Source organism: Cyphomyrmex costatus, unplaced genomic scaffold (genome assembly GCF_001594065.2).
Source record: "Cyphomyrmex costatus isolate MS0001 unplaced genomic scaffold, Ccosl1.0 scaffold302, whole genome shotgun sequence".
Classification (NCBI taxonomy): Eukaryota; Metazoa; Arthropoda; class Insecta; order Hymenoptera; family Formicidae; genus Cyphomyrmex; species Cyphomyrmex costatus.
Window position 1 is genome coordinate 988,928 of NW_017277148.1, and position 26,434 is coordinate 1,015,361.

Genomic DNA, 26,434 nt, shown 5'->3' on the forward strand with positions numbered 1-26,434 from the left:
GGGGGGGGGGGAGCGGAATTTTAAAATAACACAAATATTTTATGTTATATTGTATATGCATGAAATATATTTCTATATATGTATACAATTGTACACTCTAGTCAAATATTGTTTTTTTATTACACAAAATTAAAAAATTTGTCGAAAAATTAATATTAAAAAAAAATATATTTTAAATTCTGGGTGTGGAATTCAACATTCACAAGAGCTCTGGGTGTGAAATGCTCCACATCCTTTATAAAAAGCCTCTGTCTATGCATTAAGCTAAATCTTGAAGTTCTGTAATGGGATCTATGACACTTCTCTTGCAACTATGAAAATCAGTGATGTGTGTATGTGTGTCCAAATTTTTCTAATAGATTGTAAACATTTCCAAAATTTTTTTTCATAGTTACTTAAATAGAATAATATTTATTTAAAATGATTAAATGAAACGTTAATGTTTATTATATTAATTTATTTTAACTTAAATACTTTACAAGATGTTCCAGATTATTTTCATATTTTTTTAAGCTAAAATTATACTGGCACATATTTTTATTTAATTATGATATAATTATATTTGGAATTACAACTGTAAAAAAGAATTATGATATAAATCATTTGGACAATACTGATATAATTTATGTTAAGTAATTATTAAGAGTATCAAACATTGAAAAATACGATTTTAAAACTTAATTTATAAATCAATCTCTAATTATTTTAATCATTTAGCAAAATAATTAAAAAATTGAAATTTATTTGTAACACAACTAATACTTGCAAAAATATTTTATTTGTTAACGAATTATAATTATAATTTTATTTTAATATAAAATTGATTTATAAGATTTAATTGACTTATTCAATATATTAAGAATGAAAAACTGTATGTGATAGCTTCTGAGAAAACTTTAAAAGAGAAACATCTGCTTTGTTGTTGAAAAGTTTATCTTTGGAAAAACAGTCAACGCTGGTTTAATAAAATAGCAAATTTTTGTTTGTAACCAATAAAATTACTTTAATCGAAAGTAGTATAACGCATAATATATCTCTTTAATCATAAAAAACTCGGAGCAGGAAAATAGTCGAGGGTCGCAGGAAATGGAAATCCGGCTTACTAAAAGATTCTGTCTACGTCAAAGGAAGCTATCAGATACGATTTGATCTTAGTCGACTAAAATTGCTCGCTCGTTATCCAGCAGAATCCTCTTTAACACTCATAATTGGTGCGGGCACAGATCAAACGTTTTCAACGTGCAACTAAACAGTAAATTGTGAAGTTTGAAGGTTGCGGTGCGCTTTAGGAAATTTTGTAAAATACTTTAGTTAATTCTGGTTCGCTAAGACGAAAATTGAGAACTTTAATATATCTTATCTAGTTTACGGTTAGTTATTGCTTTTTTGTGTTAATTTGTGTGTAATTTTTAGATAAATTTTCTAAAAAATTTAATAATAATAAGTAAAATAATAATAATAATAGTAATATTAATAATAATAATAATAATAATAGTGTAATAATAATAGTAATTTTTTTTTTCTATCTTATCGAATATATATCATTCAAATAGTATAATTTTGTTTCAAATTAATTTAGGGTCGATCTCCAAACTTTTGGATAGGGAATTTCTGAGAAAATTATAATTTTGCGGTACATATATGTATATAAAATATTCTCCGAATATTTAACGATGTATAAATAAAATATTTAATAGTTATTTGTATTTCGTTGTAGTCCAGGAATCGTTGGTTCTATTTTCGAATTCAATGAAAGCATAAAATTGTGCGCCGTTTAAAATATTTATTCGCTTTTGCATCGCAAAAATTCCCAGACAACGCAATTGCGAAGTCTAAAATTACATATAAGACATATTTTAAACGGTTTTTGTAAAAAAAAAAAAAGATATCTGTAAAAGATATGTTTTACATATCTTTAAAGCGTCTCATGTCCTGATTTTGAATTTTATAATATGTATATTGTCTAGGATTTTTTTGTAAACAAATAATGAATGAGCGACTGATACCAAATTTCAATTGTAAAATAAAATAAATTGTTGGCAGTTGTAAACCTAATTACATGATATTTTAAATTAAATTAATTTGCAGGATATTCGTATGTATCTATTATGATATAATAAATTAAATTTAAATTGTGTAAATGAAGTTTTACGGTACAAAGAGATTATTCACACACATTCCTCTGTATTAATATATCACATTAATAATTAGATTATCATTAATATCATATTAATGTTATGAGTTTATTTTCAGTAAGTCAGACGATAAATTCATAACCACGATTTTTCTTGGCAATTTGGAAAAAAAGAAAATTTTTTATACATGAAAATACCAGTACATATAATACTGTCTCTTGGAATTAATTTTATACATTATAAAATTAACATAACAAAAGTTTACAACTCAGTAATTTAAATTAAATTAAATTAAATTAAATATTATTTTCATTTTTTATAATATGAATTGTTCTATAAAGTTTAACTTTAATAAATTTTAATAAAAAGACATGGTTAGAAATGTATAATTCAATTTAAAAAATATATAACTATCGAAAAATACAAACAAAAATAACTTTGTAACATTTAAATATTAATAAGTAGGTATATTGCATTTACAAAGTAATAACATGAAGTACAGTAATACAAGCAGGTTATTCCTAAACAAGTTTTATTGTGCCACATCACAATGTACATAGAAAAACGATCTAATATACAAAATTTTCTACAAAGGAACATCCATTTCTGTCTTTAAAATGTAATATGAAATCTTATTTTTAATTTTATAAAACGAGAGATTATATAAGCCGTTATTCGTTATGAGATACATTATTCCGTTGATAGTGAGCAGTTATATTTCTCAAAGTCCTCAAAGGCCTTCATAAAATCAACCTTGTATGTTTCGTATGTTGGTCATAATATCTCTATGCATCTAAATATTTCCCGGTCTTCAGTTATGTAAACTTTTTATTGCAATTTCTCGCCTTCAAAGACATATCACTTACATATATATATTTCAACAACAAGATAAAAATGGATTCTCGAGATTTAACAAATTGATGTTCAAATAAGGCAATTGAGAGTAATAACTGCGCGATAATTCCATACGCTATTATTTGACAATAATATTTCTGAATTCCATCGAATAGAACGGACTTCAGCGACGCACAGATAATAAAATAAACCGTTAATCAGTACAAAGCAACCATAAATTCAGTCCAGTGTGCAGTATATAGAGCCTCTTCCATATTGCCAATTTGAACTGTTTAAAAAGTGTTAGTTAATTCTCAAACTAAATGAATCCTAAAGAACGGAGTAATAAATAAATGAAATAAGACAATTACAGAAAAGACAAATTTCAAACTCACCCGTGCAATTATGATTGTAAGTCATAACATAATGTAAAAAAGTAGCTAATACATATGTTTCATGTTAAATATAATATTACATAAATATCGTAATATTATATTATTATTTTACTATAACATATTATATAAATATTAATTAGTAATTACCTCTATTAATATCACAAATTAAATAACTGTATTAAGTTATATATTATCTTTGATATTTTTTTCTTGCACGATTTGAAAGATATCTTAAGATCGATGATTCAAAACACGGAGAACTTTTTTTGATCTCCGTATCTAAAATCTAAGTAAGTCTTCTAGATAGTTTACGGCCGAGTCATACATGATAAATCGTAAGAGAGATCTATGAAAGGACGGATTTTTGTAACCCTTTATTTGTATTATTATCGTTCATTCAATTAGCAAATAATTATTGTTAATTCTAATCCTATTTAATGGATTTGATTGATTATTTCTTTGTGAATTAACATATAATGTTTGTCTACAATTGTGTGATAACTATAATAATAACTGTGCCTATATTTAAATGATATTCTACGTCGTAAAGACTATCACAGATACGTTCTAAAAGCCTACAATTTCTATACGTTCATAAAGAAACTTCGTTAAAATTTGCTAGTGTGTACCCTGCACAAATCAATTAATTAACTGTAATTAATCTCTCATTAACCATTAACGATGGAAAAAAATCATATTGTCTATCTCTCAGTACAAATATCGAAGAAATTTTCCTCTTCAATTCTTCCTCTCCTTTTTAATCTTTTAAAATTACGTTTGTTCACAAAAAGAAAGCTTTTGCTGAAGTATTTGAAAATTTAGCTAGATACTCAATCTGATAAAACAATTCTTACAACATTAAAAGAATATCATAATATTAAACAAATTTTATATTTCAAATTATGCAGATTTTCCAGCGAGAAATAACTCATTGAATTAATGTCAATTGATGTCGAATTAACATTCGTATTTTACAGTCATATTTTTAGCTAAGTTCAGATAAAATATTCTAAACTATTTTAGATCTTCTAAATTTTCGTTGAAAATTATAGAATGAAATCTTAGATATTATAATATGTTAGAATTCTCACATAAATATTTACATAAAAAAAAATTTATGAGAAATTCTAAAAACTTATATAAAAAAATTTCCAGGATACAGATCTAAAAATAATTATGTTGAACCATGTGAATAATTATTTTGAACTATCAAACTAATTGATAGATTGTAAAAACTTTTAGCAGCATTATCATCATGCTTGAACATCCTATATAAGTATTTTGATAGCCCTACATTATTTTAAATTATCTATCTTACTTTTTATATATGATATAGTTTATTTCATATACTTCAACAAAAACTCTTCTTTTTATATTTGTCTTCAGAAATTATCGGAACTCGTCGTGGAAGCTTTTTTCAGTGTCTACCATTTTACTGTCGAGAAACAGATCCATCTTACTAAGAATTTCCTGAAGATCCAATTTTCCATCTAAATTCATGTCCGATAGAACGATCAAATGTTGTGCTTCTTGAATAGCATGTCTAGGATTACGTGGATCGATGTACATCTATAAAAAAAAGTTTCGGTTTTATAGTAAAATCTAAAAAAATGTGTTTTTTTACGTATTTGTTGTTGAAAAATGTATTTATGACAATTTTTGGAAATGTATAGAATATTTTTATGCTTTAATCTTTTGTTTAAGTTTAATTTTAAAGCACTTACAAAGTAGTATTTAAAAATAGAATTTCGCAATATATTTTGCAAAAATTACTTTTCCTTTTTGAGTATTCATATCCTGCCGACCAAAAGTTTGAAATCACATATGTAAGATTTAAGAGTAGTGCTGTTCATCGACTATTCATCGACCCGCGGAATTGCGAAGAGTCTTTCTTCGTCCCTTATTAATATATTTACGCTCTATTACTCACCAGTAGTTCAGTTCGATCCGCTTTCCCGTTTTTATTCTTGTCAATCAGATGTCGAAACTCCTTACGCCTGTCTTCGCTGCCTCCTATTGCTTGCTGTCGATCTTCGCGTAAATCCAAACCAACCCCTTCCGACGGCAAATCCGAAAATTCATCTTCTGTTAGCTGTTCGTCGCCGTCCCGATCTAAGGATATGATGAGCGATTATTGTGAATTCGTTAATTAAAAATAAAATAAAAATAGAGAAGACAATTCCCTACCAAATTTTTCAAAGAGATCTTCTACCATTTGCAGAAGAGCTCTATGACTGCTCTCGGGATGTGTGAAAGCGAGAAACTCGTCTAGAGCTAACTTTTCGGGATCGTTCCTAGCCGCTTCAGCCCATCGTGCTCGATCTCTCATTATGCTCTCTTTCAGTGTCCTCGGCATCTCGCTATGCCTCTTGTCGTGGGAATTTATGTAAGTTTCGGAGAAACCATGAGTTCTTAGAAAATAAGCGTGATATTCTTCCCACGATACTTCACCTGCGATAAATATCGAGAAGCAGTCAATAATACTGATTTATACTCGGCTAGCACAATTACATTCTGGTAATGTTTTATCAATATTTTCTGGAAGCTTTGAAATATTCTTAAAATATTTGTAGTATGTTCAATTAAAGCTGTTTTTATTATTCTAAAAAAGTCCATAGAATGTTCTTTTATAGATCATTATCGAATATAGTCTTAGAATATTCTCTGATGATTTTTAATGGAACATTTTATAGCTTTTTCTAGAGTTATAAAGCAATCTGAGCTGAATATGTTACAAATAGTCTTAGAACGTCCTTTATACGTATCTTTTAAAAATATTCCAAAGATCATGGGAAACATTTATAAAAATTTTATGGAATATAACTGTGTATATCTGGATACACACCAGATTTTACTGCGGCTGTTTTAATTTTTCTGAGATTACATGAATTTCTCTCGAACAGTTTATAATTTTTAAAATATAAATAAAATATTTTTATTTATATTTAAAATTATATAAAACACAAGAATAAATAATAATAAAAAAATAATATTTAATATAATAATCAATTATGTATTTATATACGACATATATATAATTATAACTATATATCTATGTATAAATATTAATTATTTATTATTAATCAACTAATTTGTCAAACAATAAATTAATAAACTGAAAAAGACTAATGAAGCGTGCTTTGCTGTATTAATTTTACGATATAAATACAATAAACGCGCCCATATTATAATAATAATTTTCTTTGATATTTTGTGTTCATATTTAATTCGACAGATAAAAATAGAAATATAGAAACTACTCGTTAATTATTCTCATGCAATCTTATAGAGCGAAAACCATTCGTCGCGAACACAATATCATCGGGAAATAAAGCCATTCGCGTGAATAGCGTTAGTTAAGCTCCAATTGATTTTAATTAACACTTGTGCAAACCGCACTGCAATGAGCTACATACCATTTCTAGGATTGTTGTCGATCGCAGTGAATAAACCGACGTTCTCTCGCATTGCGCGCGTGATATGCTCGGTGATTTTTGCATGGATCCACTTGGCTAGTTCCTGGATATCCAACAATTCGTTGTCGTCCGTGTCTGCTCGCCGGAAAATGTCTTCGAGAAGGGTCCTCGGATCCTGACGATTTTCCACCTCTACGATTTGTATGGTCTCGTCGTTTCCGCGTCGATCGATTCCCGCGTCCTTGTAACTCGCCAAGTTCTTTTTGTCGGCCGTTACGGCTTCCAACTCGAAGAACAAGCTATCTATCGCGGCACCCTCTTTATCCCTGTCGCTCGGGGTCGATAAACTTTTCAGAGGCACGCTTTTGTTGTACTTGACAAATAGAAGCGACATATAAATCACAAGCGGCACCAGGATGGTCCAACGCAAAAATCGCAGGCACATCACTTCCTGCTTGCAGAGGAACTGTTTAAATAAAACGGTAAGATTACCTAATTATAATCAAAAACATTATAAATAGTATAGTAATGTTAAATTAGCAGGAGTAATAATGTTAGAGATTTAAAAAATATCAGTAAATAACTCAATTAAATATATGTATAAGATAATATTTAATATTAAATTATATAATTAATATATTAAATTAATATAATATTTAAGAAAATATATAAGATAATATTTGACATGTAAACATGTAAAATTATGGATTTTTACAATAATTAATACTTTTACTTTTAATTATGTAAATATATATATCTTTATATTAGATAGGAAATTACAATAATAGTAATATTTCTAACTTCTAATGCAAATGCACAAATTTTTATAATATTATTTTTATAATATTTTTATAATATTATATAATATATCACATATGTTCTATTTGCATTTTTATGTTCATACATATTAATATAACGTATACATAAGTATACACTTTTAATAGTGAGTCCCAAAATTACTCACTATAAAACAGTTGTAATTTTACATGTAATTTTTTACAATGTGAAACGTCGGTGATTTCGTTTTTACTCACAAGATGAGACAGATACATCTTGGCTACGTAACACGGTGATCCGAGCCGCTTTCTAATTCCCTCTTCGTTTTCTCGTCAACCGTGAACTGGCGTAGTTTCCAATTTTCTCGGTTCCATACAGCGAGGATCGATCTGTCGCCTATCTGTCACTACCGCGTGCGTCTGCATATAATCAAATGTGAGGATACCCTTCGATTGTCGGCGATAAATAGGTAAAGGATTAATCACAAATCGGAGGGGACAGCCTGAACCGACGAGAGCTACACAACAATCTCTTTAATCGTCCCGAGAAATCAAATCCCTCACCGTCAAGACGAAACACCTTACGCGCCAAGTCGGACAACCTCGATAGTACACTGACGATTTGAGCGCGGTCCCGCGCATCCTTGTTCTGTGTCGAATTCGGAGACGCGAAGCCAACGATTGCACGACTGTCAAAGAGAACGGATCTGATCCGTGTCAACGCAGTCGCCGCGATTGTCTTGCGAACGTGGTCAGACGGGCCTCACTTCGCCGAGAAACAGCCGTACGCTGCCAGACGGGCTGCACACTCACCGCGTATTGATCCACTTTCACTGTCTCGTTCTCCTTCTCTCCTCTCGCCGGCAATCACACAAACGGTGTTAACATACGTTCACCATGTACTCAGATACACTTTAACGGAATAACGATACTTGTACTCGGTTGGTACCAGGTGTCTCGTTATTATTTTTAATATGTAAAACGTAAAACTAGCTAACGGAAAGTTGTCTCTAACGGAAACTTTTTATTTTATTACTGCAATTGCGCCAAGTAGAATAGAAGTTTGTTTGATTAGAATTTAGATGAGAGCTCCTTACAGAAATTTAATACTGGAAGATAATGATTAATTACTTACTTTGAGTTATTCAGTGCTTTAGTAGTCGAAATAAGTAATTAATCACTATCTTTCAGTATTAAATAGACCAATATTACATAAGATTTCTATAAGAAATTATAACAAATTTTCATGAAACTGTAATCTTTTTCGTCTTTAAATACGTTCAAAGTAATTCTAAAATAAATAAATAGTTTCAATAGCTTAATATGTCAAAATTAATTTCTCGAAAAAAAATTTTTTTTAATGTATCTTATTATTAAAACTATTTTATTTGTAAAGAAATATTTAATTCAAGTAGTTGGTCATTTAATGATTTTATCATTAATTATAAATTAAAAACAAATCTATGCGAGCTATCATTAAATGGTCGTGTGTAAAAAACGATTAATATAATAAAATAAAGATACGAGTTAGTCATTTCGAACCATATTTTTGGATTCTTCAGTATAATATTATATAGTTAACAAAAGAATTATTTTATTTTACAATAAAACCAGTAAAATTATTATATTAAAATAAATAAACTTTTTAATCTTTTAATTTATGATTTACTTAAGGGCTATCACACATAAAATGATAAGCTACATAATTATAGTAGAAGGCTGTTGAATTAGCATGTTATGTAAAGCAACATGGCCACTTTATGTTGAATGCTCATTGATTCAGGGGCCTTATGCTATTCGTCTGCAGTTTATGTCATTCTGTGTATGGTGATCCTTATTCTTTTATATGTTATAATATGTATTTCATCATTAATATAATTATTAAGAAATCGATTCTTTTTTAAGCTTATAATTATTGTTCTATATATTTTTAAATATTTATTGTTCTACATGTGTATTTACAAAAAATAAGTATACAATATTTTAATATTTATTTTAATGCACTATTCAAAAACATTCACCAAACACACTGTTTTGTTAATAAATTATGCGAAAGCAAAGATAAAATGAAATAGTCAAACATCTTTATTGCGCGCTGAGATATCTGTCTCTATAAAGTATAAGAATTTTTTAAATGAAATAGTACGCAAGGTGTAGAATGATAAAGTAACTTCGAAAAGTAAAATCGGTCGTGTATCAAATAAGATGAGACTTATATGATCTTTTTCTGATTTATTTGTAATATTTAATAGTAAATTATGGTTGTTTAATGACGTGTTTTTTTAACGTATAATATACGAATAATAAGCTGAATATACATATAATATAAATTTCTTCTATCGCATTTGAATTGGAAATTAGCTAGGCAAGTCACATTAGTCAGTACGTTATAAAAAGACGCGCAAAAAATAATGCGTGTAACGTTTTATTTGGCAAATTATACGGTAATATTTTTAATAATAAAAAGTTCTCCCTTGCCTGCTCCGTCATGGTAATGTTTTTGGGAAAAAATGCCAAATCACCGCAATGTCTGTTATTTTGTCAGTCACTCACTCTCGGATCACTTTGCGCAGGAAAAAACATCCATTAAGTGTTACAAAAATAAGTCTCTGTGTATATATAATTCTGTTAAACTACTTTTGTATTGATTATAATTAATTAAATTAATCTCATGGTACTATATGGTATTGTAGAATCCTGGATGTATTTTTAACAAGCCCATGAGTAGGAACGCAGAGTGTTACTTGAACAATATCCGCTAAACATCAAATTACACAATATTACATCAATATTATAATTTCTCACTTAACAATATAAATTGTAATAAAACACATGTTGTACGACAGTTACGTTATTGAGTAGGAAATTATAGTATTGTGTAACGTTACTGTTAGTTAGTGTTTACTGAGTATTGCTATCTGATTGTTCTTTGAAACTAATACTGGTAAATAAGAGCTACAAAATTATGAAAAATTATTTCCATGTCCAAAACGAGTAGAGGGTCGTTTGACGACTACAATTTTCTCTAAATGTTTCTGCAATATTTGTCGATGCCAGTCTGCGAACGAATTTTATTCCCTCCAAAGTGGCGAACTCTCGAGGGATAAATATCTTGTTAGACAATTCGTCCTTTTGATAATAAAATCATTCGATGAAATGCTCGCTGAACTAGACTACTTTTTCGCGAGCTCGGTATCTTTATCGGGTTCCCCCCGGTTCACGTGAACTTTATTGATGATCTCTCGCGACAAGGTCACTTCGGGCTCTTGCAAACTTCCATCTGCCGTGGCTTTTCATCTTCCAGTTCAAGACCAAAGTTCGCGATACCTTGGACATTCGTAGATGCGCAAGGCTTCGACTGTATGCGGAACATGGCCGCAATTGGCGGGCTCAGGAAGTCCTGATCGACGTCAGCAGGATTTTGTGCGCCTGTCGCAAAACTTACCGCCAGACCCACGAGCATGGTCAACATGCAACCGATTGCGCTGTACCATAGATAACTGGTCTGCAAATTATATCACGCATAAGACTTATTTCATTTGTGTACGTAATTATGATCTCGAATAAATTTCTGCTTTTGCATAAAGAAATACTAATGCAAAATAAATCGATAAATTACATGAAAAATAGAACTGCATACAAAAAGAATCAAAGTTTGAAATAAACAAATTTTGGTTTATGATGTATAATTGTACGAAGTCTCTCTCTTTCTCTCTCTAATAAATTAAAATGTAAAATTAAATAAATAAGTTAAAAATGTTGACCTCAAACGTTTCATAGTTTACTAGTAAATATTTATTAAAATTGCAGAAACGTTGCAATTTTAATTTATTTTTGTAATAAATTAAAATTCTAAGAGATAATTGCACGTACATAATTATGTATAATGCGACGTAATTGCAAGTCATGCAATTGAGAAAATAAATCTCACCTTGTATATGGACGAAACTTCGTCATCGAAGTTGTGCTCGAATTGATTGAGCACGATTGTGGTCTCATTTATGCAAGGACAACCTGCAATCGATATAGGCTTACTATCCAATTGAATCTGTCCGTTTACAGCCGCAATTTGGGCACCTAATCCAATCCACAGGACAACTACCAAACTCGTGATGGCACCTACTATGGCTCCTTTAGCATTAGCCCATGGTACAAACATGCCTAATGAGAATAATCCTAGAGTCACCCCACCAACCATGCCGTTGAAAGATAGCGCAACCTAAAAATTACAATGACTTTGTCAATAATGTTTTTTGAGTTCGCAATTTAGAATACAGCGCAATAAGAAAGAAAAGATGAAATTTCTAAACTTATAAAAGAATGAATCACGCATCGTAAGATATGACATTATATGGAAAAAGAGAGAACTATTACTTAAAGAATTTAATAGAATTATTTTTTTTTTAATCTCTTCTTAGATTGATTCTTTTTAGATTCTTCAAAATTTTTTTTTTAATTCTTAGTTTTTCAGGATTTCTATACACATTTCAGAATTTTGTATAATATAATTTTAAGATTATGAATTTCAAAATTCTGTAATAATTTTAATAATAATCATTGTACAACTTCAAAATTTATAATTTTCAAAGAAAATTTATAAAATTAAAAAGAAGTTATATATATAAAGTAATTCCAAAACTATTTAAATTTATAATGTCTTTTTATTAAAAAAATAATTATAACGAGAATATGTGAAATGCTTTATAAGAACTCTCTTCTTTTTTATGAGAAGTATTTCTCGAATACATGAATAAAGCAAATAAAATGCATAAATTACCTGCAAAACGCTACCGAGACGCTCGACAATAAAGACCAGTGCAAAACTGAGAGCTCCGAAAAATATGCTAATCCATCTAGCGTAAATAGCACCTTTACTTGCCGGCAAGTCCATTTGGAAGAGTCCGCGAAGAATATCTTCACAGGTTATCGCCGCTAATGAGTTTAAGGCACTCGCCACAGTTCTAAAAAGAACAGTTTAAGGTATTTTCAAATGTAATTCAATGAATTCTCGAGCTTCAATTCAAAACAAACTTATTTCTTATTGAATATGATAATTATATTTTAATTATTTACTTCAAACTTTAAATAATTTACGAACCCGAGAGACGCGGCGAAGATACCAGCTACGAAGAATCCAGGCATTCCACGAAGTCCTCCCAAGAAATTCATCACATACAGCGGAAGTATTTGATCCTGGCCGCTTATATATCCGGCTGTTAAAGGATCGCAGTCTTTATAAGCGCTGTATAGCACCATTCCAGTCAGAAAATTCAAGCTATAAATTACGATCATGCTGAACGCAGACACCCACAGCGCTCTGTAAGAAACGACATTCAATGAATAAACTAAATTTTAGTGAAAACAAATGTGTAAAGTTTTGCTCAATAATTAAATCCAGTCTTGTATCATAAATATTTTGTTAAACGCAATTGATATATGTCACCATAAAGATAGTTAGGTACTTAAAGTCAAAGTTAGACATTAACAAGATTGATATATTTAACAAAAATTAATTAAATTATTACATCTTGATTATTATATTGTGTGTGTGCGAATTATATTGAATTTTCTCAAAGACAGATTATGTAAATTTCTGAACTTGTGATAGCACTTCCTTAAATAGAATCGACATGTTACTGTAATGACAATTGAGTAAGGCTGAAATCAGAGGTTAAGCATTTACGAGAATTTAGGTCTTCAAAAGAATTCCTAGTGTAACAGATCATAGACGTTGATTAAATGGAATGATGTCATTTTGCACACAAGTGTCAATATTCTTAATTTGCAAATTTAATTGTGGTCAATAACTTATCAGTGTTGAACTATTTAGACGTGGAAAATATTTTGATAATCATTAGATTGCTAACTTTTTCGCTTGTCAAAATTTTTATAAGTACATTCTTCTATATACCATTTTTTATTCACCTCATCTTTTCTGTTACTTTCTTTTTTACAAAAGCTTAAAGCAATGACTGCACAAATTGATTCCGTATCGATCAACAATTATGAATTAACTATTGATATTCACAATTGTATTGTGTTAAATTGTCTAAAAGAAGCATTAATATTATTATTACATTATATTATTATATGATTATACATATAATGTTGATCGCTTATGGGGATCACTTTATTAAAACTTCTTTATAGACTTTTCATATTATTGTCTTAAAAACACTTACATCCTTACTTGCGAGATGCTCTCGACACTGAGATATTTTTGGACGGACGCCTGGTTGCTGCAGAACATGGTGGTCCAGTAGAAAGTACCACCGATCACAACACTCCAGAAGCTATGCCGTACTGTTGGACTAGGATTCATATTAAAAAATTCCATCCGGCCTGATTTTGCGTTTTCCTCCCAAACGCTCGCAATTCCGCCCTCCCAGGATAATCCGTAACCCAAAATGAGAAATAATGAGCCGATAAGAACGGCGGCTTGGAAGGTATCGGTCATTATTACGGCTTTCATACCACCCTATCAATGATATAATACATAATAGCAAATATATATACTATATATACATATATAATAGTAATATATGTAAAAAGAAACACAAACCTGTGAGGCATAGAAAATGCAAACCATGTAGACTAGAGTGACGGCTATGTAAGTATTCAGGCCCGTAACTGCAAATTAAAAAATATCTATTGTTTACATTCTGTATAAACATGAAATGTTATATACTACAAATTTTACGCTTCTAATTTAAGAGTTGATTATATATATTGAAAATTTTATCTTTAACATTTTATTCTCTCTCATATAATATGATAGAATTATATAAATTATAAGGTACTTTAACATTGAGAGGAAATTTTTTTGGTACTTGTAATTATATATTATCTACATATTACTATAATTATAAGTTTAACAGTGTCAGACATAAATGATTATGTGACAGTCAATGTGTTAAAGAATTGCAAACTATTATATAACTATCAGTCATTACTCACCGTGACTTAATGCTAATGCAGGTGCATACACAGCTACTGACGTGTATAACACCATTTGCAGCATATACAACGCGCTCGAGAGTAATCGACAGTTTCGGTCGAAGCGCAGTTGTAAATATTCGTAACTCGACGTCAGCCTTAATTTTATGAACACCGGCAGGTACAAGCGAGAGGTGATCGGTACCACGAGTATGAAAGAAAGGCATGTCATCCAGAATTGAGTACCCTGCAAAGAAAACAATAAGTAATTGTATAGTTATAAATCAATAGCTATTGCACGTCTAGGCTGTTATGTGTGTAAGAAATAAGATTTTAAAGTAAAAATAATTGATTTTAGGAATTTCAGGTTGGAAATTTTAAGAATTTAACAACAGTTTTTGAAGTGATTTTTCATCTTTGAAGGAACCGAATGAAGCATTATTAACGTTTAAGAAATATTTTTCTAAATTTCTGGGTCTTTCAGTCGCAATTTTCCTGGTAAAAATTCAGATTGTGACATTTAAAACCGATACATTCACTTATCCAAAGGATTGACTTGCGTATATCGGTGCAGTGGAGTATACTTGACATTGCAAATCTTTGAAAACACCATTGTAAATCAATGGTGTTTTCAAAGTTTCTTTTAGGTATTACGTTTTTGTTTGTACCGCGCTGATGATGGTCTAAAGTAGGGTCAAAGTGTTCGATTTAATTGTCAATGCCATCGTGATATATAGTGGTATATTAAAGTAAAGTAAAGTATGATCATTATATGATTAATTAATTATCTAGTTGACTCTTTATCGTCCTATGTCATTTACTTTGTATTTGATATCTTGCAAAGATAATAAACAAGTGAAATATTTGTCATGTTCCTTAATAGTTAGTATCTTTCATTTTATAAGTATTTTAAAGATATCTTATAAAATTTTTTTGGAAAAGTTTAAAGTCGTATTCAAAAAAGAGATTTATAAATTTAAAATATAAAAAACTTTAAGTATAATTTTTGTCACCAGGCTTATAATACATTAAGAATTTTTATCGTCGAACCTGTCCGTACATCTCCGCGGGATTCCCCAAGAGTTCGATGGCCGTGATGAAGCTGGCGGCCAGAGACATCGCCGTGGGAACTGTGCCCATGCTGGACCCGCCCAGCAGAAAATCTTGGCTGGTCTCCTGCTTTTTGGAGAAGAAGCCGTAAAAGGTGCCGATCAGACAAGAGATCAACAGCATCATGGCGAGCACCGTATAATCCGCCCACGAGAAATAATGGAGCAGGGTGGGATGATCCGCGTGACACTTTTCCTCGGCACTTTTTACGCGTCGTTGCTCCGCGGACGACGCCGACAGGAAGAGGAACAGGACGAGAAGATGCGGTCGCATTTTCTGAAAGTAATAATATCCATGCTAATACTTCCTCATATTTTATACATATATTCTAATTCTATGCAGATTTAACCGTTATGTCAATTCTCGGTAGAGGTAATATTTGTCACAATAAAATTATTTACAAATTTTAAGATGCTCTTATTAACATCTTTATTAGCATTATTAAGAATGTTTATGAGCATAAATATTATTAAAAATTGCATATCAATTTAATTGATATTATTACTCTGACTTTTAGGACTGTGTTTCAAAACCAAAAAATTTGTCGGCGCACAGATAGCTTGAACTAGAAATTGTATATAAATTTACAAAAAATATTAATAGGTACAAAGAATTGTCTCGATTAAATATGGTATTTTTTACTTACAATTGTAAATATCTAAAAAAAATTGATATGTTATTCAGAAATCTATAAGTCATTAATGTATTCATAATGTACACTCACTACAGAACGTACACTCTCTCTTGTAGCAACTATCAGTTTTAATTACATCACTGTTTACTTGTTGATCATACTGTGTGAATTAATTACCAATCAATTATGATTTACATCATAATTTATATAACATAAGATATTTCACAATTTTATCACATGACTGCGTACCAATAAAATAATTTTACGCACGTCAAGTAGAATTCCGAACATGTAAATATTCAAAATATTGATTAATTTGTTAAAAAAAAAAACCATTTAGTATCAGAAATTAATGTAAGAATATTCGTGCTAAACGGTGCAGTAAGTTCTGGAAAGTTGTTTAATATGAGTGTTTTAACAACACTCATAAAAATTGATTTACGACTGCTTCAATTAATTCTTTCGTTTGACTTCGTTCACCTTAAATTTATATCTTATCGATCATGTCAAAGATATATCATGCAGATTCAAACGTCATCAGTATAAAATCGGTATCAAAATATCAATTAATTCAAATCAATGTGTCAACGTAATGTTAATCAAGTGTGGAAAATTTATGAAGTGCTAAAAAGTAATGTTAAATTCAATGTATGTTTATATCCATAATTTTGTAAATTTAGCAAGAAATTACTATTTAATCATATTTATTATAATTCTAGAATAAAATAATTACTTCAAAAATTATGATTTATTAAATTTATTATAAATTATTACCAAGAGAAAATATATAAAGTTTAAGCTTGATATTCATGATAATAATCAAATAGATATTCTGATCAAATATTAAAAATTATAATTTTCAGATCTAACCGAAAGAAAATGCGAAGCAGCCTCATTAAGTAAACATTTATTCCATTGATTTACATAAATCTTGAATAATTTGAATAAAAAAGTATAAATCTTTATAAAGAGAAATATATTATTTATTTATCTATCAATAATTGATTTATTACTTAATATTAAAATTAACAAGAAAATGCAATATAATGGTTGATGTGATTAGTTTAATGATATTGTGCATAACTATAGGCAATAATTGCAAGTAACTATCATCAACATTGTTATTAACTATCGATTAAGACATATATTCGAACCGGTTAGAATTATAATTTACTAGTTAAAACCGGTTACTTTAAAATGTAACCTGTTAGATCACAAATAGAAAACCGTACATTGTAATTTTTCAAATTCTAATTAAATATAATAAAATTTGCAGATAAATTTTCTTAACTACTTAAATGATAATCAATATAATCACATAATATTTTATTAATTTTGTAATAATCATAATATATATAATTCATATTAAGTGTAAATATATAAATTTTATACATTAATATAAAAAAAGTTGCAATTGTAACTTTGTAAACAAAATATCAATTTAGAAAAGGGTCTTAAAGCTTAAAATCTTTATTTTCGAAAGATATATTTTTTGAGTTTCTGTGAATTTGATAATTTTTATATAAAAAACAAAAAACTAGACAAAATGACAAATTTTCTTCTTACTTTGTTGGCGTATCACGTGTTTAAAAAGAGCTTATAAAAATTGTCGACCTTCTAACGTGAAAGTTTAAAGTTTTCTCTACAAAATAATTTTTAAAAAACTATTGTTCTTAAAATTATTTTATACTTACAAGTTATTAAATTAACATTTTGTTAATTAAATAAATATTAAATAAACATTTTCTTTTTGATTGCTCATAATTCCATACAAATCATCACAATTTAAAAGAAGATTCTTAAAACTCAAACTTTGCTCTATCAGTATAATTATAAAATTTTGTTTAAAAATATGTAGACATGATACAAATGAACAGCACTATAAACTTTGATTTCGATCCAATATGCTAATTTTACATATAAAATTTGTATAGTAGCTATAATTATTACTTTTTAATTGCTATCACTAATTCCTTTGGCTTTTCCTTACAGTTATTTTCTTTGAGTATAAGAACGTTTCTCGTAGAAAAACTTGAGAAATATTAATTACTGCACTAAAATTTAATCTATCACTTTTTGTGCGTGAAGTAATAAAATATTGAAACTTATTTAGCATTATTTTATGCTAAAAATGAACCAAAAGCATCAAGAACAATTTTTATAAGCAACATATAACAAATAGGATATATATATATATAAACAAAACATCTTTTTAAAGAAATATTTTTTTAAGCGCAGGAATTTATTACTATGAGAATATGTAAACCTGCAACATGCAAACATTCAAGCTGGTTTGACACATTATGTTTATACAGAAATTGCAAAAAAAAAACTAAAATAGAATTTCCATAAAGTTGCACTCTCCATTGTGTCATACTAACTCAATTGCACCAAGAATGTTAAAAGAGAAAGCGACCAAACGTGGATTTGAAAGTTTACACGCAGATGCAAATTCTTTTCGGTGTATTTTAACTAAAAACTTTTTTTTCTGGTGAAAAAGTTTCTTATATATCCCCTAAAATATAATAATATATTTTAATATCTTATAATGTGACATTGTCAAGAATTTTTTATATTTTAAGTTTATATAAACTGCTAAGAAATTTTTGAAAATTTCTTCTTCAGATTTTATAAATTTTGTTTGGAAATTATAGAATAAAAAATTTCAGAAATTTCAGAGAACATTTTAGTATTCACATATTTATGAAGAATTTTAAAAAAGATATATCTTTGCAGATAACATTTTTGCCAGTATTTTTTGTTAAAATATTGCTAACTTGCTAAAATATGTTGCAACCAAATTGCTAACGAGGTGAGTTCTCATTTGATGCAATATTGCAAACAAAAAGAAACATTTAAACTGAATATAACTTGATAGCAATTTTGCTGTAACAGTTGCTGTACAAAATGTATTATTATGCAATATTTCAGCAAAATTGTGACAATAAATCATTGTTATTTATTTTTATATAAAATAAATACGATTTCTAATAATACGTCAAAGAAATTTATTTCAACAAATATTTTTGCCATCATAATGACATTGTAGCAATAACAATTGCTATAGTAAATAGATTTTATTAGTTATTGCTTTTGCACGAAATGTTACTTGAGAATTGGTATTACTAAAAAAAGAAGTCCCATTTTGATAAATTTTTTAAAAGTTATAAACTTATACAGAAATATATTTAAAAATTCGTATTTGTAAAAATCTTATGTAATTTTCTAAAAAATTGTAAAATTATGTATAAGAATTCTGAAAAATTCCAAAATTTATGTAGAAAAATTACATAAAATATTCCAAGAAAATTTTTCGCCAGAAAAAGTACTCTCAGAAAAAATAGCTTGTATAGATCTTACCTCTCGATTGTTTCTTTCAAGACGTGGAACGGATCACCTGAGAGGATCTATGCGCAAGATAGAAAATTCTAACGCCTGATCGAACTTAGTCCCGCGTACCAGTTTCCGATAGGAACGTGCGAAATTGCAGTTGAATGATTTTGCTAGTTTTCCTAACGTAACGCATATATAATCGGCTGATGAGCTCCCCTCGAAACTTCGCTCTTGCAGGCCTGCTCTTCCCGCCTGAGAGACTTGCAGTTTCAGATGAAAAAAAAACGCGATATGTTCGAAACGCTTTCGAGCTTCTTATTTCCGTTTTCTTCGCGCCCACCTCTTCCGTGATTTCCGTAATATGAAGGAAGGCAAGAATTCTGACGGATTAAACGGAGAACGGAATCGAGACTGATCGTTTTAATTGTCACGTGTGTGCCTTTATACGAACGGTTCCATCATCATCCCCCTACTACTAAGTAGACGGGTTTCAGCGTGAAACTCGCCAAAACGGTAACAATCGCCTAGTCGTCGTTGCACTGATAACAAATCGATAAATCACGTAATTGAATATACGTCGTTCAGACGATTTATTCGCGGTTTTACAATTCTGCGTATTCACACAAATTGCGCATTTTCCTTGCTTCCTCGATTGCATTCTGTCAATTTAGATATAATTTCAAGACTAAATTATCTTTTTATAGATAATAATACAGCATATGATTCATATACATTTTCTATATTCTTTCCTGAATGTATTTATATTTTACAACCGTTTAGAAAATATATATATGAGGTATTCTAGTTTAAACATACATCTCAAGTATTCTTTAAAAAATGTATTTTAAAGAAAAATGTTGCATATAAAGGTTGACAATAATATATAAGGATATATATAAGAAGGCGAAACAATTTTTGAAAAAGATAAATTTTTCTTGCATTTTTAATATAAACATTATTTTTTTTTAATTTAAGATTATATTGTTTTTTTATATAATATGATTTTTTAAATTATTCTGCGTATAAGAGTATTTGTAGTGGAGACAAAAAAATTAATAGTTTTCAAGTAATTTTATTTATATTTTAATATTATTGTGTATAGAATAAATAAACTTGAATATAATAAAAATATATATATAGTTGCTTTAAAAAAATATGTAGTTATACAAATCGCAAAACTTTTTTAATAATCAATTATGTTATTTTTACACCAATTGATTAATTTCATTATTCTTTGTATAAAAGTATTATCTAATATATGATTATTAAAAAATTAATAGGTTATAAGATATTTTGTATTTTATATGCTAAAAAAGGTATGAAATCACTCGATAATTGTTGATTCATCAATATCTGTGTTTTAATATTTAAATATGCAGATTAATTAAAGACGATATTATATTAAACAAACATATAATTTTATTTTAAAAATGGCAATAACGTTTATATAAACATAAAAAATTAAATTTTTTTCAAAAATCAATTTTTGTCGTTATTCACGCGCCCCCTCGAGTCATACAACTCTTATATAAATTTTTCTTCTTTAAATACTTTGTGTTTGGAAGATATTTAAGATCATTATTTAAAATAGAATCTTGTAGAAAATCAATTTGCTATTTCAGAATGTGTCTTAAAAATGCAACATTAAGAAACTTAGAGAGAGAGAGAGAGAGAGAGTTTCCACGTTTTTTCTCATTAAAACTTAAAACATGATTTCCACGAAAAATCAAAAGCACCACATGCACTTTGTATTGATACACAATTCTGCACTATAAATCGCTTTGTATTGCAAAAGAAAGATTATATCAGTTTGTATATAAATGAGACAAATATATAAAACATTTAAAAATTACGTAGCTAATTATTAAGCTGACTCAACGAAAACGGTGGCTTTGCTGCTAATTATTTCCTTTTAAACATTTATTTATTCCAAGGTTAATATAATTGGCGAGGAATCATTGAAGAGCATTTGAAAGCATACAAAATTAGTATAGCGTAACAAATACATCGCCAAATGGCGGATGTGTCTGTTAAAAAAATATATCCCCAAATAACGTAGGATGATACTTGTTTACTGAATATCTGATTTTATAAGTTCACTCCACCATCAACAATTTATTTTGTGTGACGAGAACAATACAGAAAATACAAAAGAAGAGGAACATATTCTCATTACGGTGCCGTACGTATTATTCTCTAGCATATTCAAAATTTAATATAAATTACATCATATCAAATTTATGAACGTAGAAAGATATCGAAGAAATAATGAGAAAGAAAGAAAAAATAATATACATATTTTAAATTTAATTTTCTGTTTTGATATTTTTTAAATTATTAAATTATAATTAAATATATGTATATACTATTATATTATACTATTAAATTATTTTTTACTATTAATTTTATTATTTTTATTTTTTTGTATTTTTATCTTTTTTGCATTAATATACGAGGGGTTGATTTCTTAACACTCTTAAAACGTTTGAAAGCAACTTTTGACATCAGAGGAATCAAATAATACATTTATGCTTTTAATATTTTTAAGTTTTGTATTTTTGTTTCTCTTTGATAGACATTTAATAATCAGTACAGAGATTCTGTATCGATTATTCTATATGAGTAATAAATATTAATAATATTAAATATTCATCATTATAATAAACGAGAAATATATATCATAGTTAATTATTAAGAGTTAACAATATTTTATTTAACTTGGTCGCGCTAGTCAAATTGCATCTGTTCGATGACGTTCCTCTCGGAGAATTTCGCATAAGTTGCAAAGAAGAGTTGCAGTTGTAATATATTTGAAATAAAATTATTTTCTATTGTTTTTTTCTCTCTTGATTCTCCGAAAATGTTAGATCACTTTCATACTTTTTATTGAAAATCATGATTTTTTTTCTTGCTCAATTATGCGGGACATGTACAATTTTCAATAACGACATACGTAATATTAAGGTCGATTGCCGATCCGCAACATGAGCTAGGACAAGAAGCCAATGTCGTACGTCCAACGTATAAGAAGTCTCAGCACGCGCGAATCCAGCCAAGTCCACATTTAACCGGTTATGGTTTACAGGATGATAAACAAACTAGGTAGACGGGAATTTCTAACTGATGTAGGATTCATACGTCGATGTGCGTCAATTGAAATTGCATAAATCATGCATTTAATTAAAATCATAATCTAGAATTTATGACAATAGCAGACGACCCATCGAACGGAAATGACGTGTTTTCTGATACATATATGACACATATCCATTCGTAAATAAACAATGTTTATTGATTTTATAAAGCAAAAAAAAGAAAAAAATACCTAAATGAATCAGATTTTTTATATCAAGAACGCAAATGCAAATTATTTACGTGTTTTTCCCCCGCGCGCGCACGCGCGAGCAAATGTATGGTAATTAATTACATTGTATCGATTTATCACGAAGATGTTGAGATTGTATTTATATATCAAAAGTTCCGCCTGTAATTTCCTGAATTGTTTCCTGACACCTGTAATTCAAAAAGAGAACGTCCTAAGTCCTGAAAAATTTCTCGGACACCCTGTGCATGCAGTCGCGTTCAGATCTAACCAGATAATTCCGATTAAAATCGACGAAGGGCGGTAAACAGTTTTTATCCAATGCATTTCTATCAGCGCATTAATCACGATTCCTTGGACTCATGAGTGACGCGAACTGCAAAATACGCTGCGGTGCTAATTGCATATATATGTACATGTACATGTAAGTTGCATTATTAATTGTTGATTCATATGTACGTTAAAATTGTATTGGAATAATATTACACTCTTAGCACATTAATAATGATATAGAAATTCGGTTTCAGAAATTTGCAAGTTGAGAAGCAATTAACTCTTAATAATTTTCTATTAAATTTTTTTAAAATTAAATGCCGAGCATGAACTCATTGAAAAATTTGTTTTACAAAGATTTACCAGGACAGTTCCACTAATTTATTGGACATTACTCAGTACTCACTTCTTATCAAACTTTAGCCGTAGAAAATCGTGCAGACACTTCATAAAACTGTCAAATTATTTACAGGATAACAGATCCGTAAGTGGTTAAAATTATTATGGCAAGTCATGTTACATTCATCAAATCAATTATGTGTACGTTTTAATTCTAAATTAAATTTTTAAAATCAACAGGAATACATAGAAACGCGTATACATCATCACACTGAAAACAAACTACTATTCTCATACATCATTTTGTGATTGTACACACGAAAGGGAAACTTCATTACTAGAATCGAGATGTTCGAATATTCTTATTAGAAGGCTCAGCACATACAGAGATTGTTGACATCAAAAACCCAAGATAATGTAAACTTGTTGTCAAAAATAATACGACGGAAACGCGGGAATGAAGAGAATTACAAAAATATATATTAAAGCTATATGTATATATTTACCTCATTACTTTGTGAGGTAATATATCTTTAGATGATATATGTTTATATGATTTTCGAATAATACTACATGGCATTGGCAAATAATATAAATATTGCATTAATATTGCTACTTATAGACAAAGTTATAGTAAATTCTATGTGACTGTATAAAAAAAATGTTATATAAAATTTACATACACGTATACATATAGTATTATAATTTCTCAATTAATATTAATTAATGTTAATTCACATATATTAACAATATATTGCGGTAATGCATTGGTTTTTAAATGTATGATTATCTAGTTATCTCATGGTTTCACAAGACTGCATGGTTTTTTTTTTTTAGAAAAGAATGATGCATTTTATATGTTTGCTTTAAGACTGACTTCTCAATTTTCGCTATTCTTTTATTATTAATAAAATTCTTTATTAAAAACGAAATATCCTTTTGATTATAATTATAGAGAGAAAAAATGATTGTGCCAACCATTTCTGTAGGAGAAGTTATGAAAGGAATACACAATATAATTTTTCTCTTAGTAGTAATGCAAAAAATAAAACAAAAAATCATAGATTATTAAAATTCATGCCAGCAGCACCCTGGACCAATGAAGTTAAAAAAAACAAAAAACAATTAGAAAAAATTGTATGTACATATTTCTTTTAAGCAATTTTTCCTACAATTATAGTGTAATTAATATTTAATAATTTGTTTATAACAATTGTTGCAATATTAATTTTTGCAATTTACTTATAATATCATATTTTAAATTAGTGTGATTAAAAAAATCTTTTTATATATATACATTTTTATATCTATATATATACAGAAAGGTTAATTTTTAAGTTTTATAATTTTGGCACAACGTATAATGGGTCTTCAGTTCATTATGTAGTATAAGAGCTATATACTTTTCTCATTTCTTTTTGACAGTAATTAACCAAAATTAATACGAAGATTGTCTAATTAAATATGGTCATAAGAAGCGTTGGCAGCACTTGTCAAGAAACTCGATCATTGTACGATGGAAGATTATTGAAATATTTGACACCATTAACAAAGATGAAGCATCCGTTGCCGCTATGCTGATGACTTAATTGGTCATTAACGAACGGTCATTTGGTTCAGGAAGAAAACTTAGACACCGGGCATTGTTTTATAGTCTCTCCTTCTTGCTCCTCCCCCGCTTACCAACCAAGGTTTCAGTGGAAAAATAATTAAAAAGGACCCATTGAGAACCCCGATCGGTGGTCCGGCAGAGTCGCATAAATTGAAACTGGTTTCAACTGGCCGGCGTTAGTTCAATCTGGCGTATCAATCCGAACGAACCAGAAGCTTTCCGCTGTCACCTTGGATTGTTCCCCTCCACCATCATGGTGTACCATCATTTTGCATAAGGCTGGGATTTTTCCTTTTTTTTTCTCTTGCCGCGGCTGGATATTGTAAGGATTTCGGAGGAAATTGATAGCTATGTATTATAGATAAAGCTGCACAGCAAAGCCGCGATCTGAAAATAAAATGGAAAACAGGAAGCGTTTTTCGTTTTCATTACATATCCTGAATTTATTAACTATTGTAGTCGTCTAAATGATGAATTATGATTAGATTGAATTAACATTACCGATATACGATTTGTAACTTACACAGAACACATCAAATAATGTAAAAGTAGACTTATATAAATCTGAAAAAGTTTGCTATTAATTATTGTAATTATTATGTATCATCTACTTATAGTACAAACTAATGTTTCTTGATAGAAGTACGCAAAGTATATATATATATCCTATATAGACATTTTTTCCTAGCTAATATCAAAAGTCTATATTTATTCTTAAAATAACTTGTAAATGTAAATTTTGAAATATATTCTAAATTTTTTTATTTTATAACTTTTAAAGAGAAAAGAACCTGAAATAGAATCTGAAGTTTAAGAATCTTTTTTCATAAATTTTTAGAATTTAAAATATTATATAAGAAGTCAAAATATTGTAAGATGCTAGATTTTTTATCAGCACAAATTGTTTTTGCGTTTTATTCTATCTTAATTACGTAAAACTTCAATTTTATCATATAAATTAATAGCGTAAAGAATAACCATAAAACATAGTGCACTTTCAATACAAGAAAGATTACACTGTTTGGCAAAAATTTTTGACAAATATGTTTTACTAACAATTACTTTTACCGAAACAAGACTAATCATTTTTTATAATTTTTTGGGTGCTAAATACTCAAGTGCATTTTCCAACTTCTTATATCGCATTATTAATTTTGAGTTTGCAATTTAATTTGCAAGAAAGAGCTATTTTTTGTACTTTATCGTATTATAACTATGATGTGAGATATACTAGAGCAGTTTTATTTATTTAGTTTGTAATCAAATCAATTATTATGCACATATATTATGCACAAAAGGTAATATTTTTTACAGTAAAT

At 28.7% G+C, this 26,434-nt stretch overlaps 2 protein-coding genes across 2 annotated transcripts; both read right to left on the reverse strand.

The window, feature by feature from the left end:
* Positions 1-4,751: 4,751 nt before the first annotated feature.
* On the reverse strand, positions 4,752-7,883 carry myd (stromal cell derived factor mayday). Its single transcript, XM_018542078.1, has 5 exons — positions 7,815-7,883; positions 6,781-7,246; positions 5,552-5,815; positions 5,295-5,476; positions 4,752-4,933 (listed from the first exon to the last, which is right to left on the reverse strand). The coding sequence occupies exons 1-5, from the start codon at positions 7,830-7,832 to the stop codon at positions 4,754-4,756; spliced, it is 1,110 nt and encodes a 369-aa protein (XP_018397580.1). The 5' UTR covers positions 7,833-7,883; the 3' UTR covers positions 4,752-4,753.
* Positions 7,884-10,690: 2,807 nt separating this feature from the next.
* Positions 10,691-15,875, reverse strand: LOC108775639 (sodium-coupled monocarboxylate transporter 1). The gene is made up of 8 exons (XM_018542066.1): positions 15,543-15,875; positions 14,514-14,739; positions 14,119-14,186; positions 13,739-14,034; positions 12,655-12,873; positions 12,334-12,517; positions 11,488-11,775; positions 10,691-11,061 (listed from the first exon to the last, which is right to left on the reverse strand). The coding sequence occupies exons 1-8, from the start codon at positions 15,873-15,875 to the stop codon at positions 10,810-10,812; spliced, it is 1,866 nt and encodes a 621-aa protein (XP_018397568.1). The 3' UTR covers positions 10,691-10,809.
* Positions 15,876-26,434: the final 10,559 nt, after the last annotated feature.

Bases quoted from the DNA above. Each gene is read 5' to 3' on its own strand.
- LOC108775639 (XM_018542066.1), bottom strand. From the start codon at position 15,875: ATGCGACCGCATCTTCTCGTCCTGTTCCTCTTCCTGTCGGCGTCGTCC. The intron at 11,776-12,333 runs GTAATTTATGCA...TGTAATTTTTAG, and splicing joins GTCTCGGTAGCGTTTTGCAG to GTTGCGCTATCTTTCAACGG. The intron at 11,062-11,487 runs GTGAGATTTATT...TATAATTTGCAG, and splicing joins AAGTTTCGTCCATATACAAG to ACCAGTTATCTATGGTACAG.
- myd (XM_018542078.1), bottom strand. The intron at 5,816-6,780 runs GTATGTAGCTCA...TATTTATCGCAG, and splicing joins CGACAACAATCCTAGAAATG to GTGAAGTATCGTGGGAAGAA. The intron at 4,934-5,294 runs GTGAGTAATAGA...TTTTTTTTATAG, and splicing joins CGGATCGAACTGAACTACTG to ATGTACATCGATCCACGTAA.